Source organism: Engraulis encrasicolus, chromosome 18 (genome assembly GCF_034702125.1).
Source record: "Engraulis encrasicolus isolate BLACKSEA-1 chromosome 18, IST_EnEncr_1.0, whole genome shotgun sequence".
NCBI classification, from domain to species: Eukaryota; Metazoa; Chordata; class Actinopteri; order Clupeiformes; family Engraulidae; genus Engraulis; species Engraulis encrasicolus.
The window spans coordinates 44,472,755-44,492,101 of record NC_085874.1 but is presented as its reverse complement, the minus strand read 5'-3'; the positions used below and the strand labels follow the sequence as shown (position 1 = coordinate 44,492,101).

Below are 19,347 nucleotides of genomic sequence, written 5' to 3'. Positions count from 1 at the left end.
AACAAGACATTTGCAAATACATGCCTATCAAATGTTTGATTTTGCTTTGTACATGCCTTACAAGTTACTTATACAGGAACATTATATGTAATAGTGCTAATAGATGTATCTCTAAAATAAAGTGTTACCAAATTAATCAGTTCAGGCCTATAAGGGCCTCAGGTCGAGGGAGTTCATGACAGTGGAGTGGCAGTGCTAGAGGTGGTAGGCCTAAGGCCTAATAAGGCACACCTTCACGCCAGTCTGTAGCCAGTCCATCAGGTTAGGGGAGAACCGAACCACTTCCCGACGCCTCCGCGTTCTGTGAAAAAAAAAAGAAAAGAAAAGAAGAAGAAGAAGAAGAAAAAAAAATCCCAGTTTGGCTGGTCGGACCGGAATGAGCATACTTGTGTATAATGTCGGGTGCGTGTAGGTTGCCACCCAGTAGGTTTAGTATATAAAGTCGTGTGTAGGTGTGAGAGGACACAGTTGAGCTTTGGGGCTCCTTCAGCTCAGAACAACTCTCACCTGGGAACATGGAAACCTGTGCTCTCTAAACCGCCTTCACCATCAGGATACCAGACCTTGGGGCGGCAAACCACCAAACAGAACTTTTCCGGTCAACCAACAGCTTGACAAATGGAAGACACCTGTATTGCTTATTTGGTCGAGTGGTTCTTAACAGTTCAACAGTGCTTTGCCAAAATTGTGAAATGTTTAGGACCACTTGATCAGGTGAGATTTGTCTGCGGCAAGAAGTGACTTGTTGACTCATCGAGGATTCAAACAGATAAGTAGGGCACAGGTGCGACATTGGGTGTTTTCAACCCTCTCATACTGTGTAACAAACTTGCATGGAAATATCTTTATTTTTTCTTGTTACTTTTACATTTTGACCTCGTAATTTGGGACTAAACTGAGTATTGAGGGGTTTAAACATTGTGACTGACTATAGGTTACTTTTTTATTGAATGAGAATGCCATGCACTTGTCTCAATGTAATTGTACTGCATTCAACAATAAACACGTACACGTACAGTATTTTGCTTTGCAAGATGTTCCTTTCTTAAACTAGGCAGTGACAGAAGGAATCGCTTTTACCAACAGCTAATACTGGAAAAACATAAACTGGAGCACAACAAATATGTGAGAGGCACACAGTAGGCCTATGGGATATGTTGCGTGATTTAGCCTACAATGTGTTATATGCAGCATAGCAACATGGCTTACAAATGTACTTTGTGTGGGATCCAGGTTATGTGTCTTCCTAAAGCAAATTACACTCACTGGAGGTATCAACAACACTTCACTTGAAATGTTAAGCCTTTAGTGAAGCAGAACTTCCCTGAAACCACTTATCTGGCTCTGTAAGCTACTTGATTGCCTTGATTCCAATAGCATAGAAATGCAGAGTGACTGAGGTGTAACTGGACATGGGTCCAGCCACCTGTCTGTCTATGGTCTTCGCATGGTCTTGCTGACACTCAATTAGTCTTAAGTGTACTTTCATTTGTACCCGTCAATCAATTTTCTAATTACTGGGGTTCAAAAGGGAAGGAGATCGCTGTTGATCAGTTGAAAAAAAAAACCCATCTTGGTTAGGATATGAAATGTGTCCTTACAAATTCCATGTTTCCTGTCTACCTTAACGCGTGAAGGGAGAGAAGCATAAAACAGTAAAAAAAAAAAAAGACAGAAAGAAAAGAAAAAAGGAAAGAAAAAAGAAATAAATGATTTTAAAAACAAAAGCACAGAACAAAAAATTGACCACTGAGTTCTCAGTGCTTAATACCCTCTGCCTGAGTGGGGTAGGCATGTCATGTCCAATCTTATCCAGTGTGGCCTTTGCCCAGTAAGTTAAAATGTCCAACAGGAAAATGCATTACAGTTGTGTTGAACCATCTAAACTGGAGGACGCCACGCCACGCCACACCAGAGCAGAGCAGACCACCAGACCACCCTTCTCCTCCACGCTAATGGAAAACCTGCCCATCGCGATTATACGGACCAGAAAACAGCTGAGGAGTCCCCCGGGACGCGCTCCTCGGGATTAGGGGGCAGATCTAGTTTACAACACAGGGGCACTGGACGTGGTAAATCCATTTTTTACAACGTGAAATGATGATTGCTTCAGGACCCCCTGACAGTCCCTTCATGTAAATTACTACTAATCGACTTGCCCAATAAGAATGCCTTATAGGCCTATATTTTTTACCTGACAGTGTGGTGAAAAGAATTGGTATGGTGTGGATTTCAACTTTACAGCAAACAAAGGTATTTCTCATACTCAGGTCTGTATGCGGTAGGCAAAAGTGACCTCTCTTAAGACCGTTTAATTTTGATTGATGTTGCGGGCGTGATATTTTGTCCGTTTATTATACCCCACGGATTCAGTCATGTTGCCAAACGCCAATTTCCCATGGGGATGCGACGCATGTCTCCCACACCCAACCCCCCTGACAGCATACTCTCCTCTGTGGCAACCCTATTTCCTGAATATAATTGTTTGTTCCCCCTGCGTGAGAGATCATGACACATTCCACCTCACCCTCCGCGAGGAATTGAGTTATTTGGCCAGAAGAGACAAATTGGACCACCAAAGAGCAAAGGAAGTTTCAAATGATGAGATACAGGACGACACATCTAACATATCCGAAAAAAATGAATAACACATCTTTAACCTGTTCTCTGTTTTCATCCGACTTTATTTCACTACCATTGAGTTTGACTTAGCAAATCTCAGCAGCCTTATTTGAGTTGCAGCGCCTCCAACAATCGACTACACCATGCACCCAGGACAAGCGTTGAACACAACCATATAACAACCTGGACATTAATGGCTTTATTTTGGTCGCTATTGCTGTCTGGTTATCTTAAAACACCTCCTGTGTTCTTGTGATAAGATTATTATGGCGACTTACGAGGTTAATGCGCACAATGCGGCACTAAAGGCGGCCGTAAAGAAAAATAGAGTAGCACCTCAATTAACTATTGTGTTCAAGCGACTCCCTGATAGACTTCTCTCCTTGCTAGGAGAACAAAAAGCGCGGTGATAATGCTACATTACAGGTCTCTCTCTTTATCTCATGACTGCTGTTAGTTTATTAACCATTATAGCCTACAAAAGGAGCCCAGTGTGGCGTGGTCAGCCCCTGCGTGGTCGTTTCCACACAAAGGATAACTAACGAACGATTACTTGCCCTATTGTATGATACCTAGTTTTTTTTTAATCAAACAGAAAACTGAAATGAAAACGGCACAAAAAGCTAGTCCCCCGATCCATGAAAATGGAGTGTGACGCGTGGATGAACGAGTGGAGATGACAGGAAAGGGCAACTATTAGTCATTATCGACAGTTTATGAATAATTGATAAAATAATTTCAGTGGCTCGGAAGAGAAAAGAAAACGACAGCATCCCCACCGATTCAGCAGATGCAAGCTTGGTTGGCGCACGTGCCCCGTACTTGTTGCGTTGCCGTTGAACCCCAAAAAACTGGTACTTCGCTGGAGCTTTTTAGTTCTATAAATCATCAAGAAAGCAGCTTGATTCTAGCTGATCACTTAAGGTTTTAGGGTTCTCATTTAACATGGTCGTTAAAATCTCTCAACTGTGTTGGCTGGTCAGAGCAGTGAGTAGTAGGCTAGTAATTCAAAAGGGCACCCTGAACGCGCCATTCACCGCAACCCAGACACGGATAAATAGAAAACGGTAGAGGGAGGGTTAGGGAGTTGATGAGGTTCCTTCGCAGGGCACTTGGAATGGTGTCATATTTGGAAGTGCTACAGGCAACGGTGCTGACTTGCACATGGTTCCCAGACAAGCCGAATGGATGGAATTTAAGGGCTCTGCACAAGTTTTTGGGAAACATATGCCATCTTTGCGGATATCCAGGATAGAATATGCGAGGATAATCTGACATCATTCCAGGGATTATTGCATTCTCACATGGCGTCACCGGGAATTAAGGGGGATGATACCACAGACCCCACATCTGTGGAACTGATTGCACTTGATTTGGACACGGATGTAATATTTGGACACACGAGCCATTTTGAGAGAAGGAAAGCAAAGGTATGTCTTTGTCTTGGATACCATAGCTACTTTGTGGTAGTTTAGTCATGTGTCTGACACGCGCAAGGTACTTTCAGCACCAAGAACAGCGTGTAGACGCTCCAGCACCGGCTGCTGTGGTGCGCGCCACGAGGAACCATGGAAATGGATAAATATCGGTGGAACTTTCTTTAAAAAATAAAATTAAACATTGAAAACAAGGCACTTTTAGACAATTTAATTTAAAAATGCATGGGAGTGTGTGTTAACATGTTCCAAAAACGGTCACCGCGTAAATGGAGACGTAATCGGAGACGGTCCCCAAAAGTTGCATGGGTGTATAGGCTAAGCTTACTGTTTTGTGAACGACAATAGTTTAGAGACGCACGTCATCAAAGGCTTTATTTGAAATTATTGTTAAGATGTATTTCAAAAATAGTTCAGGACTGTGTCAAACATCACGTTTTACGCATTCTGGTTCTGTCCCTCCCAGCTGCTCTAACACCAATACCCATGTAGGCCTATCTATCTATCGAATATCTATCAATCCACCAATACCCCCACTGTCAGGTTTTAATCGTTTTGAGATTAATTTTACGGAAGTTATTACATTTCCTCACACAGCTTTCAACAATTGGTATCTGGCACTGTGATCTAATGCTGCAGTCTCCAGAATGGTCATGTGGCGGCGCCAGTGTAGCGGGGAAAATAATAATACATTCTCTCTTGCTGTAACAAGTGCCTCTCGCTCACGGTAGCCTATAGCAGAGGTTTAGTGGCTCTTTGGATAACGCTATATCCAAAATACATTTGAATCATGTTTGCGTAATTTCATTGGTCTTAAAACTAGTTAGCCCATGTTTACAGAAAAGTAGATGAGCCTCATCATTACACGATAGCGGGGTCAGGAGGTACCTATTTATTGTGGCATGTTTGAAAAAAAAAAACAAACAAACCTCAACACCTATGCCATATGATCACTGCGCACTTGTCAATGAAATGTATAGTTTTTAAAAATGGGTCTGTTGTGAGGTTGCAGATTCACTGTATCCGGCCCACCTCGGTAGTTGCTTGCACTATTTAGCTACATTTAGAATGCAATGTTCGGCATCCAGAATTATCCAAACTTCAGAGTAAAATGAGTCGTTCAAAGGGGGGTACTCGGAGCGGCATTCCTCAACTCAACAGATGCGCGTGTAAAACGGTTTAGCCCTATCCTGTAGCTATTCATATGGCTACAACTGCTTTGTGGTTTGCAACTGACGACCAGGACAAAAACAAATTTGCCATGAATACTTTCTTAGCACGTGTGTCATCTCCATAGAGTCGCGCTGTCTTGTCCAGTAATCGGTAGGCTACTCGACGCACTGTATGAGGTAGAAGACAGGCACTCAGCTAAATCCGAGCTCCACCCCCTTTGTGACTGGGACAGTGGGGCTGCACGGGGCAGCGAGCGGACAAAGTTAGAACCTATAACTTAAATCCCCACGGTGCCAATGCCAGTGTGAGCGGGCAAGCGTCCCAGTTGCACCAGCATGATGAGGATTACTAAGCCAGGTCTCATCTAACAGGAGGACTACGTGATAAAAAGCAATCCTGCAGGGTTTACCAGGCAGTGTAACTAATCAATTATAAATGAGGCGTCAGTGTTTGGAGATAAAAGTTAGACTTAGCTGACAGTGTGGGATTTAACCGACGCGCCTGCATCATGTCCTACTCGTACCACTGGAACGCCAACCAAGGTCGCAACCCTGATTTCAGGAGGTTTACGGTGAGCATGATATTATATTGATTCTTGACTCATGTAAGCATGGAGGTTACAGGTGGATGGGAACAAAACAAGCATACTGCGTATAGTGTCTATAATTAGTACTGTTAACGGATGTAGGCCTAAAGCAAACGTGGCGGAGTTGTTTTAAACACTGTTCGAAGTATGATCGTCTTCATACACATCTGGTAATTGGATTGGTTTCAAAACGTGTTGAAGTAAGATGACTTACTTCACATGCCTCAGAACAAATAATTATGTTGATGTACCTTTCTTTCTTGTCTTGCGTAAGGTTGTTGAGGGTTACACAGGGAGAGAGACCCCACTCTCCTCAGGTCTCAACCCCAGGAAGAGGCTTCACTCGGCGGAGGAAGTCAAATGCGGCAACCGGCCAAACCCGGAGGGTGCGGGCTCGGTGCCCGTGCCAGAGCAAAGTCAGATGGAGAGTAAAGACGACCCTTTGGAGAGCCTTTGCCAGCGATGCCAGATCATTGCCTCCGAACTAAACAGGCAGGCGATCACGCTGGCCGATCCTGGATCACTGAAGGTTGGTATATCCCTCTCCACACAACACATCTAAACAAACACAAAACTTTTTTCCACACTGACTTCTCCAAGTAGATGCCACTATGCATGCACTGTTCTGCTCACCCTGCTCTTGCTGATTGATCCATCTATTACAATGAGTTATGCACGCACCACACAAAAAGTCATCCAACCATAGGCTAAATAGTGCAAGAGAATAGTGACTGTGTTATTTCAGATGCACCAATGGATAAGAGTAGGCTAGGGCGAAGTGTTCAGTTTGCCATTGTTAAAGCCTAACTGGGAAAAGTGGAGTGCAGAGACAGAGAGAGAGAGAGACAGTGTTTGATGGCGACACGATCGGACAGGTTTGGTTATAACCGAGTGTAATGCTCAAATAGCACTCATGTTCTCCTTGGTGGAAGATTTCTTGCCCACAGTGACATGCAGGGCCGGATTAAGATGGCCCGGGGCCCCTAGGCTACAGGTTGTTGTGGGACCCCCCCAGGAAGGCAAATTTCTCAACAAATTTACATAGACAGTGTCATAATTAGGAGCTAGGAATTAAGGGTACCATGTCTACCAACTGTACGCAACATGATAGATGGACTTTTCAATACTGCAACTTGTCACAATTCTGTTATTTTTCCACTTTTGTCAAATCAAGGGGCCCCTGGCAGGTGGGGGCCCCTAGGCTGCAGCCATATCTAGCCTGTGCGTTAATCTGGCCCTGGTGACATCCCTTCTTCCCCATCTCCTCATCCACTCAGGCAGAGCATGTCTACTTCAGTCATGTCCACCACACTCTTGCCTTGCACAGTTGGGAATAGATGGAGGGCCAGAATTTATGAGCTGGATATAACTTGATATAACTTGCTTTGGGCAGTGGTTTGAATTGTTCTTTTATATGAAAACTAACTGAAATAGGACACTTTGTAAAAGTTGAATGCCTACACTCACATTGCATGGCATTATAATTAGCTGGCGCTATTATCCAAAGCAATGTGGAATGAAGAAAAATAGTCACGCTTTGGTGATATGATAAATTGCAGGGTAAATGTTGTGGAGACAAGTTCAGCATACCAAGTCAGTTGCAAAGTAAGATCAATCAACCCTTGAAAAGCTCAGCCTAAACAGAAAATAAACCCACAGTCCTTTCTTTTTTAAGCCACACTGTGTCAAGTGTTCCTGCCAAAGCATTTTATTGGTATATCAGTGGACTGCATACGCGGCGTGTAGCATGCAGACATGTTTCCAGAAGTTGAGCACACAAAGGTGACCCACTCAGCACGATTTTATGAGCCATATTAATCACACGCGATGGCTCCTTTTTTTAAATGGCCATACAGTATTCAATAAGAGAAATTGCTGAGGTTTAAAACTGGAGTCACCCATGCTTGTCATTTTGACACAGGCATGTGCCTATAGATGACATGAATAGAGAACATGCCATACCATAGCACACCATAGCACAGCAGTGCTTGCACGTGGACTGACTTGCTTGGGCAGGCTGCTAGGAGGTATTAAAGGGGCTGGGCTGTGGACTTTGGCTCGTGGGCTGTGTATGTGCGTGTGTGTGTTTATAGAACATGGCATGAGTGATACAGGCATATGTTTGAGCAAAAGCTTTGCAGGTTTGGTTGGTAACTGAGAGCTGCAGTGGGAGGTGGTGGGGTGAAGGTGCTGTGAGAAATGTTCCATTTGGTCTCCCTAAATCAGTGGTTCTCAAACTTTTTTTGAACAAACGCCCCCTTGACCTCTTCATAAACCTCCCAACTTCCCCTTGACCTCATCATAACCCCACCAACTTTGTATTAAAAAATAAAATGTATTAATGCACCTCAATGGCAACCGAGCACCACCCCCTCTCAGTTGTATCCTTCACAACCATCCCCTAGGGCAGTGTTTCCCAACCAGTGGTACGTGTACCACTAGGGGTACGCGAGCACACCTCAGGGGGTACGTGGAGAAATGTAATAATAACAAATACATGGAGTGTAGCCACTTTGGGAAGGCAGAATAGATGTAGAGCATGCGTGAAGGGGGTACTCTTCATATGACAACATGGCTCAGGGGGTACGCAGGACAAAAAAGGTTGGGAAACACTGCCCTAGGGCTCCCCAACACGCCATGTGGGGCTGTAGTGCCCCCTGTTGAGAAACACTACCCTAAATCATAAAGTGATGACAGTTAAGATCTGGCAGCTGTGAGCCATGGTCCAGTGGTTAAGGACATGTGCTTTAGATCAGAGGGTTGCAGGTTCAAATCCCACCCTCTCTCTATCTCACTCCATGGCTGAGGTGCCCTTGAGCAGGGCACCTAACCCCACACTGCTTCAGGGATTGTGACCAATATGCTCTACTTAAAATTATTGTTAGTCGCTTAGGATAAAAAAATGTCAGCTGAGTGTAATGTAATGTATTTATAATATTGATATTGTCCTCCAAGGGTCCTTGGAATCATCCTACCTGCCTCTGGTACCATGTTTGGCTCCTGTCTTTAGTGGGGAAATTTTGTGAGGAGTTATACTTCTGAACATTCAGGCGAAACCAAAGCTGATCTCTTCCAGAACCAAGAGTTACCTCCGGGTATCAAGCTGGTTCTTTGATCCATCTTGCAGCTTGGACAGGGAAAGCTGAGGTAGGAGAGTGCAATTTTGTTCCACGAAAAGAACAGGAGAATGAAAAGAATGACGGTCCTCCCTGACGTGGCATGGGGACAGCTGTTTGCTGTCATGTACCTGAGTGAAATTCCCATTTTAAGCTCTGTATGCAGTCGATCATTCCAGTAAGCAGGGCTTTACGAGAGTTATAGCAGTTGGTCTTGTTTTAATGCGCTGCATTCCAAATTCAGCCACCTTAATGACTTTTTGGTGGGCGTTTCCATCCTAATGTGTGGTACTTGAATTTAAATGTCTATCATGTAATAGGTGTTGAATTAATTTTACCTTGTCAAACGGAGGGGTTTGGACCAATGACCCTGTCTGTCTGTCTGTCTGTCTGTCTGTCTGTCTGTCTGTCTGTCTGTCTGTCTGTTTATCTGTGTGCCCGCTCACAGTGTTTTGGCCCACCTGAGTGTGGCACCGTAGCCATCTCTAATATATAGCATCAACTTAAAATGTCAACATTTTTAATGCATTTTTTAACCTTTTCACCAAATTTGCTACTATTAAAAATTAAAAACTTTTTGCGATATGTACACAACTTTGCGATACGTGTATCGCAAGCCGTGATATCGAGATATCGATACATTTTCGATATATCGTGCAGCCCTAGTGTGGTGTTAGTAGTCATGGGTGGGTCCTTCATGCTATGAGGTGCACAGCAGGCTTAGTTAACAGAAGGATCAGGTGTCAGGGGAGCGAGTGCTTTCTTCAGTACTGTAATGGATAGGTGACCCACATAGAAGTTCCCTTTTCCTTTCCTTTGTTTGGATGATTTGCTTTTCTCTCACACTCTCGGTGTCTATTTTTGCCATTGCATGGGTGGGATGTACTTTATGATTGTGTGTGTGTGTGTGTGTGTGTGTGTGTGTGTGTGTGTGTGTGTGTGTGTGTGTGTTTGTGAGAGAGAGAGAGAGAGAGAGAGAGAGAGAGAGAGAGAGAGAGAGAGAGAGAGAGAGAGAGAGAGAGAGAGTGTGCGTGGGCACACAGGTGTGAGCGAGAGAGAGTGTGTGTATGTGTGTGTGTGTGTGTGAGAGAGAGAGAGAGAGAGAGAGAGAGAGAGAGAGAGAGAGAGAGAGAGAGAGAGAGAGAAAGTGGGAAAGTGGGAAAGTGAGAGAGTGTGTCCTTTCATTGCTGCGCTGTGTTTTGTATTATGTGCGCTAGTGTGACAACCAGTGTAGTGCCGCACACAGCTATACAACCGCAGCACTTAACTCATTGTCCTGGAAACAATGTGGATTTTGGGATGTCTGCCAATTGTGGCATCCAAGTAGGAAGTTGACCTCAGTTTTGTGGCTCAATAAAAAAATCACTTCCTGTTGGCTCGAGCAACATAGCCCTCCTTGACCGTAGCCTCGTCTCCACCAGTGCCTCTCGGCACGTTGTCTTCGCCTTTGTTAATCTTGGCCCTTTTCCGTTCACATACAGTAGACGATGGCTGCGGCAGCTTCGGGGGGGGGGAGGACAGGTGCAAAGCGTTGATCCTTTCACTGATGTTTGCTTTCATGTGGGCTGTTGTGATTGAGCTCTCGGACATGTGTTTTTTCTCCATCTCTCCACTCAGCTCCTGTCAATGTTTTTAAAAGGCCAGCTTGTCCGCCCAGGCCCAGGCCACAATGTTTATGACAACTATTTGTCTAAATGCTAAAGGGCTTGGTGCGGCATTGCAACGGAGGCATCTATCATTCTGATAAATGGCACGTTATTGCATTTGCTGATGGCTGTAAATGGCTGTTTGAAAGCTGCAGGCTTTCTGGGCATACATCATTGTAAATTGCCACTCTGTTTTTCCAGTATGGCTGCACGGTGCACAACATTACAATCACTGTCCATTAGGTCATGGGAAACATGCGATAACTAGAGGCTGCTATCAACATTCGGATTCGCCCGCTGACCACAGAGAGGCCCACCCTGTCCATGGCTGTATACTAAGTCTAGAGTTATATAAGAGACATCTCTCTCTCTCTCTCTCTCTGACCAACTCTGATCATGGCCATAGAGCATTGCAGGTGCTAGCTAGCCTTGTCTGTCAAATGTCTGACAGCCATTTCTTTTAAACAGGAAGCAAGGACGCTTTATAAAGACACCCCTTTTTTCCAGCATTATGCTGAAAGTCGAAGCGAAACAAGAAATGTTATGTAAGGGCTATTTAACAAGCAACACTCACTATCAAATTGGCAAAGCATACCACTATCCCTCACTTGAGATGGAAGTCAGCTGCATCAAAATGTACATGCACATTATCGTTAAATTTTACTTAACACGGTGAGGGAGCACTGACAACCTGTCAGTTATAACTGACAAGTGCAGTAAGGTCTTGTGAAGGTGTTGAAATGAAAATTCCCCCATGCAAGTGTGCGAGTGAATGAGGCCCCTGTAGGCAAGACAGTTCTTGGCTACGGATGGTAACTCATAGAAGGTGATGATCGTTAACAACATCACACGTCATATGACTGCTCTTTAATGACCTGGACAACCGAGGCCATCGAGACCAAAGACGAGAGAGAGAGAGAGAGAGAGAGAGAGAGAGAGAGAGAGAGAGAGAGAGAGTCAGAGTTCTCCCAATTGCACTCTTCATTCCACTCATGCATGTCTGCTTGGAAAGCATTTCACTGAAATTCATTCGCTGACCTTGTTTCATTCCATGGTAGATTTTTTAAAGTTGTGGCTGGTATGTATGACATTCCATGCTTGGGGAGCATAATTGCATTCGTCAGTGTCGATGTTTAAAGGAATGTGTATATTTTTTTTGCATTGTGTGCACCCAATGACCTTGATTTTGTTAGCCAGTGCTCCTCCGTTGAACACCATTCTGATTCGACAGTTTGTGAAAATGTGTCTTGTGAATGCAATAAATCAAGGTGCAAATGGATACAAATACGAAAGCAATTGCAACTGATGATGTAACTGACTGGCATTACCCATTGGTCTTTTGAAATAATGCCAGATTTTTCCGCTGTAGGCCTACTTCTATTTCCAAAGTATCTCACTCATTGCACGCTTCCCTGTGCACTGTCAAGCAAACCCCAAGCCCCAAGAAGCTTCGCAAATCCAACCTCAAAGTCTATCTCCCTCTCACCATTTCCCCCACGGCATATCGTAACGCGGCCAGACAGAGCAAATGAAAAGCTGAAATCACACGCCCGAGACAGGAAAGGTGTCCTCACTTGCCCCGTCGGATGTTCCATCCAGGGCCGGATTAAGATGGCCTGGGGCCCCTAGGCTACAGGTTGCTGTGGAGCCCCCACTCAGAAGGCAAATTCTGTGACAAATTGAGTCAGAATGACTAGGTAGGAATTAAGGATAACATGTCTTCCAACTGTACTCAACACCACACAGCACGATTCATTTTCCAGTATTTCATCTTCTCGCAATTCTGCCATTTTTTCCACTTTTGGCCAATCAGAGGCCCCTTGGCAGGTGGGGGGCCCCTAGGCCACAGCCATATTTAGCCTGTGCGTTAATCCGGCCCTGGTTCCATCACATCAAAAACAAGCCATTTATCCACTTTTTGCCTGGCCCGAGATAACAGGGGATGAAAAATCGGTCGGACTGGAATAGAAGCTCAGCTCAACATCCCCTAATGTTGAAAGGAAGGAGGAGAGATGTTTTAGCAAGGCGGCGATGCCCCACTATTAACTTTCCTGCTAATGAAATGATGACGTGGCCATGAGGGACAATTTAATTGTTATGTTTGTCTAACCCTTTTTTATACTTGGCAGAGTGTCTTTCAGTCCTATGACACATTCACCATTTTACACGGATAACTCACACAGACTTACAACAGATACTCACACAATGTTGGTGATCAGCTGCCAAGAACTAAAAACCAATTAGAATATGATTTGGGTGAATATGGTGCTGATCCTGGAAATAACATTAGGGATAGTTATTCATTCGCCTAGTAATAAACGTTAGAAATTGCTAGGGATAAATGTACGATATTGCAGCATGCAAAATGGCTTCAGATGCAAGCATGACCTCGTCCGCTCTAGACTTCAATCCTCACTCGTCACTATTGAGCCGGGAGGACTTGCACAGACATGACGACGGGTCTTTGACACGACCGACACGCTTGTTTGTCTTGGCTGAATTACCGACTGCATGATTACACGTTCTTGTGGTTACCCACGGGCCTCTCCGCCCAGCCCCCCCACCCCTAGGTCCAGGCCCAGATCCAGGATGAAACATGACCATTATTTCCTGTGGATGTTTAGTGTAGCCTGTGCCATATATCTTTGGCAATGGTTGGGTTTGGGGTGGTGGGTGGTGGGGGCAGACTGCATTGAAAGTGCTGCTGATGGATGGGTCTTAAGATGGGCTATGCATTATGCAAAGCTATCAACAAATCAGATCATTAAAGCCACGAAGAACAGGGCAACTGACTGAAAATGGAGGACTGTGTGTGTACTGTACCAAAAGCAGGGCAATAACAAGAGTATTGCTGAAAGGGCTTGACTGGAGGAATGACATGACAGACAGTAATAAGGATGAAGACATCATCATTCATCACTTGGCCAAGAGCACTGCCTTAAAAAGTGAAAACTACAAATCCACCAATGCCTGTTTTCCCCTGCCGTTTTTCTGTTAGGTCTACAGCTCGACACAACGTGACTCGGCCGCCACTGGTTGCTTTTCGAATAGGCACGACACAGCTCAATTGTAAAGCAAAAAGTGGCGTCCGAGTAGTGCTGTGTCGAGCTGCAGGCCTAACAGAAAGTTGGCATTGGAAAAGAGGGAAAAGATGCTATTTTTGAATGAATGCCAAAGCCCTCCAAACCCTTGTTCCACAACCTACATACGGTTTGCACATCAGTCCGAGTCCGAGTTTTAGCTGGCATGTGTTCAGTCATGATGAAGACAATAATCATTCAACCCGGCCCTCTGGGGCAATTTTGACGTCGTATCACTTAACAGGAATATTATGCTTCCCACTGACAGCCACTCGTTACCTCACAAATTGACCTTTGACCTTTTTGGTGGCTGTAGGCCAGTGCTGTAGATTTCCTTTGAGTCCTCCATCCCCAGAGCTATAGTGCTGACAGAACGGGCCTGGCACCATTGATGCGCAGGGTTATCAATCCATATATACGTACATACGTACAGTGCAGGCAGTGTTGCCAGATTGGGCGGTTTTCCCGCCCAATTGGGCTGCTTAGGATGGCCGTGTGCGGGGAAAAAATTGATTTTTGGCTATAGAAATCAATAGAATTGGGCGGGATTTAGTGCTTCCAGGCGGGTTTTGAGAATTGTTTTGGGCTGGAAATCATCAGCCTCATCTGGCAACCCTGAGCGCAGAAGCACGCTCAATACCTCCCATTCAGCCTCAATGGGCTAAGGGGAGGATGTTGGATTGCGAGACACCTTTACCCACTTGTTTGAAGTCACTGTACAGCACATATGGATTTGAAAGACTGCATATTGATGCACACGCTGTATACTGTATATAGTGCACAAGAAAAGATTGACTCTCTATGTGTTGAATTGAAACTGTTTTTACTACTCTGTACTAATGTGGGTTGCAGGAACAGTGAAACATGACATGTACAAACATACATGTACAGACATCGTTTTAGTTCTTTTGCACATAGGCTGTAGCTACATTAATGGCACTGCATACACATGAAACATTCTGTTTACTTAAAACAAACCGAGTCGAATCCATGAGTGAGCCGGTGCTTTGTCTATTTACTAGTACCTGTGCAAGTATATTTGTATATAGCGTCTGAAGTCTAAAGGACACCAATGTGGGTTGCAGGAACAGTGAAACATGAGCATTTCAAGCAGACATCGTCTTAGCTCTTTTGCACATATAGCTCCATTAATGGCACTGCATACACATGAAGCATTCTGATGACTTAAAACAAACCGAGTGGAGTCCGTCAGTGAGCCGGTGTTTTGTCTCTTTACTTGTACACTTGTGCAAGTATATTTGTATAGCGTCTGAAGTCTAAAGGACACCCACCACCGCAAATAACAAACAAATGATGAAGAAGCCTGATGCCTGGAAGCCAAGAGTTGTGAAAGCACGTCTTTCCTCTCTCAAGACGACATGCGGCAACCATGCGCAGCAAGTGCTGTAAGCGCCCCAGGCTGCGCAGGGACTTTGAGTGCTGTAGCAGTTCATTGTTTTCCTCCATCGTCAACCATTTTATGGGATTCGTCTCTGTGTGCAGGATCCCAAGGCATCGTGGCAGCTCTTGTCTACTAAGTGCTGTCTCTTTTTGTTGACTCTCTTCTTCTAGTCAGGCGGTCGGTCAGTCAATCAGTCAGTTCTTGTGTAGGGCTGGGCGATATGGAAAAAAAACAATATCACGATATGGATTATTTTATATTACGATATAGCACAATTAGCCTACATACGTTTTCAGTTATTCTCTTTATTTGCTCTTTATTTTTTCATGTCGCAAAACAACCTTTCTTTAAAATGGATCTTTTTATTCTTATTTTTACAGTTACATGAACTTATAGTGTGTATTGTGACAACATGAAATGCAATTAAATGATATTCAATTGTATAAAATTGATAAAATTACTATCACGATATAAACGATATAGGAAAAAGGTCACGATATACACTTTTACATCACGATAACGATATATATCGTCATATTGCCCAGCCCTATTCTTGTGTATCTTTTTTTTTACTTGATGGGGAGTTGTTTGGCCTTGCTCATGAGTGGGTGCTGTTCATGGGTTCTTGTTGGCATCTTGTCGTTGGGTTGAATGGCACGTCAAGTAGGAGCTATTGTGTGTGTGTGTGTGTGTGTGTGTGTGTGTGTGTGTGTGTGTGTGTGTGTGTGTGTGTGTGTGTGTGTGTGTGTGTGTGTGCGTGTGTGTGTATGTGTGCGTACGTGTGTGTGTGTGCGTGTGTGCGTGTGTGTATGCATGCGTACGTGTGTGTGGGTGTGTGCGTGTGTGCGCGTGTGTATGTGTGTGTGTGTTTTGTGTATGTGTGGGTACGTGTGTGTGTGTGTCCTTGGACAATGTGGTCTGTTTTTTTGCAGTCATGGACCATCATCCTTCTCCTTGTGACGAAGAGTTTAAGTTGATTTGAGATGCCGACAAGCGCCAAAATGCCATTCCATTACCCGTAATTTTTTTGTTTATTTGGATCAGGTGATATCAGCCCTAGACACACACACGCCATTCCTTTACCTTGGGCTACTTCTCACTCTGATCTCTGAGCTTCTCTTCTCTCTCTCTACTCCCCAAAATATCTCTCTCCATCTCTCTCTCTCTCCATCTCTCTCTCTCTCTCTCTCTCTCTCTCTCTCTCTCTCTCACACACACACACACACACACACACACACACACACACACACACACACACACACACACACACACACACACACACACACACACACACACACACACATACACACACAGCGTTGCTCTACTCCACCTCAGATGGAAGACTAAGAAAGAAAGAGTGATAGATAGGCAGGCGTGTGAATAAGATGAAGAAGAAGAAGATGAAGAAGAAGAAGATAATGGTGATAAAAGCCATGCGAGATAGAGAAAACAGTGATTCCACACCATCTGACTGAAAAGAGAAGACTGAAGGAGAAGAAGAAAAAGGAAGAAGAAGAGAGAGTGCGAGAGAGATAGAGAGAGAGAGAGAGAGACAGACAGACAGACAGACAGACAGAGAAAAGAAGGACAGAAGAAAAAGAAGAAGAGAAAGAGATTGGTGCTAAAAAACAGTGATGAGAATTTAAACTACCTATGTGTGCTGCTGCCTCAGCATGGTGGCCAGCGAGCGTGACTTGGGGGTTTATGGGTAGCGAGATAAGAGGCAGTGGCGGGGGGGTTGGTGGAAGGGCTGCACGATATTAGAAAAATGTGTGATACGCGACATCAGGACGTTAAACCGCGATATCGATATTACTCGCGATGTTTAATATATACATATATTTTCCCCTCTCTACTTGCCATTTTACATTTTATCATGTTTAAAACAACTGAGAGCAATGTGTTATTTTTTATGAGGAAAAAGCATGGCTAATATACAGCATCAACTTAAAATGATGCATTTTTTAACCTTTTCACTAAATTTGCTGCTATGAAAAATTAAAAACTTCTTGGGATATGTGCAAAACTATCGCAAGCCGTGTATCGCAAGCCGTGATATCGCGATATTTTCGATATATCGTGCAGCCCTAGTTGGTGGAGTGGAGTGACGATGGAGTGACGGTGGGGGTATGGGGTGTGGTGTGTGGGGTGTGTGTGTGTGTGGGGGTGTGCTGTTTCTCCCTGGGGAGCCTGTGTTCCCCTCCGCTGCTGCCGACGCCTCCACTGATGAGCCTTCATCTGGGGGGGATCATCATCATCTTCACCACCACCACCACCACCACAGTCGCTGCATGCACATTCCTTTACTGGATTCCTGCTGCGGCGTCTTAAAACCCAGCGACATGATGCATCTTCTGTTTATTTGTTTTTGTGTAGCGTTCATGATGCACACAATAAGTACACACACACACACACATGTGGGACTCAGGCACACACATGAAAAACACACCTGCTGAAAAGCAAACACACACACACACACCCATGAAATACACACATGCCTAACAGCACAGACACGCAGGCATGCACGCACGCACGCACGCACGCACGCACGCACGCACGCACACACGCATGCACGCACGCACGCACGCACGCACGCACGCACGCACGCACGCACTCTCTCACACACACAGACTCTCTAGTAAACACACTTTATTACACCCGCTTCCCCCTATTATTCCTTTTAACATCTCTTCCTATCCTCCTGTCCATCCATCTGGGCCTCTTGAGAGGGTTGGCAGGCTAATGCCAGTGTATGGTAACAATAATGGCACTTGTAGTTTAAGTCAGGGTTTCCCAAACTAGGGTGCGTGCACCCCTGGGGATGCGTGGCCTGCCAAAAAGGGGTGCGTGAGCTGAATTGAGCAATGCCGGATATGTGTATTTTTATACTGCATTAATGAAAATTGAGTAGTTTTTTTGGTGTATTGTTTGGTGAATTGTACTGTATAGTTGAAGAAACATCAAGTCTTTTGGAAATGAGGATTCCCTAAATCAGTGTTTCCCAACCAGGGGTACGTGTACCACTAGGGGTACGTGAGCACACTACTGGGGGTACGTGGAAAAATGAAAAAATGTATGAGCATAGTCACATTGGGATATAGAGCATGAGTGAGGGGGTACTCATGGAATTTAAAAAGGGTTAGGGGGTACGTGAGACAAAAAAGGTTGGGAAACACTGCCCTAAATGACTCTGCATAATGTGCAATGATTTGTGCAGTGAAGCCATATTTTAGTGACCATCAGCACACCAAAACATTTGCTTAGGGGGTGCGTGAACAACATTGAAATGTACAAGGGGGTGCGCAAGGAAAAAAGTTTGGGAACCACTGGTTTAAGCCAAGGTGGGTAAAGCGATATTATGGTAAGCCCTGATGTAGTGTGGCGGATTGGCTGGCCATAAATATTGCATGAGTGTGTGACAGTGGCAATGGGAATAATGGTAGCACTAATGGTAATGGCATAGAGGTGAACAAGATGGCTGTCAAGGTGGTAGTTCTATATAATTGGTCTTTAGTAGAATGTGGATGTTCTGTGCAGTAAAAGTTGCACTGTGCTGTGTTAATAAAACACTTATAGCATAGATTCGACATTTTTTAGAATGTGTATGATCCCAGGGTACTCTCTCAGTGTTGAATTAAAACTGCATTTTTTTTGGTTTGTATTTCTGTGACAGCTGAAATGTTGTTGTCAGTGTAAACCATGGCGGTCGTAGCCATGTCAACGTTGATGTGGTAATGGGGGGAGTTGGGTAGTGATAGCGATAGCAGCTAGGGTTAGCCAGGGCTAACTGGTGGAGTTACAAGCAGTGTTGCCAGATTGGGTGGTTACCCACCCAACTGGGCTGCTTGGGATAGCCGTCTTTCGGGTAAAAACAGGAAAAATCGTCGATTTGGCGTTTTTTTTCCCCTGGCAGTTTTATGCCCATAGAAACCAATGCAATTTGTTGAAATTGGGCGGAAATTTGTGGCTCCAGGTGGTTTTTCAGCACCTTTTGGGCGGGATTTGATTCACTCATCTGGCAACACTGTTTACAAGGACGATTAAACCGGGAGGGAGGGACACTGTGGTCCTTGGATGGTACATTTGTTCTTTTCAAATCAGGGCTATTGATGTGGGAGCTTCCTCTTCTTCTTCTTCTTTTTCATCCTTGACTGACAGCTCTCTGAACCGCTTAATTGTGCGACCTCGCTCGTCGAGGCAAAATGTATTATCTCTCCCTCTCCTCTCTCTATCCTGCTCTCCTGCTCTCCTGCTCTCTCTCTCTCTCTCTCTCTCTCTCTCTCTTT

General features: G+C 44.6%; 1 protein-coding gene across 3 annotated transcripts in view; it reads left to right on the top strand.

The window, feature by feature from the left end:
- The first annotated feature begins 724 nt into the window (after positions 1 to 724).
- The window catches only part of kif26aa (kinesin family member 26Aa), a 194,546-nt gene continuing 175,923 nt past the window's right edge, over positions 725 to 19,347 (top strand). For 2 of the 3 annotated variants that reach the window (XM_063223677.1, XM_063223675.1), the window contains exon 1: positions 725 to 6,346. In XM_063223677.1, the coding sequence (XP_063079747.1) occupies positions 6,023 to 6,346 (324 nt within the window). In that variant the 5' untranslated portion in view covers positions 725 to 6,022. The remainder of the gene's footprint in view (positions 6,347 to 19,347) is intronic. The other variant, XM_063223676.1, reaches the window with a different exon arrangement.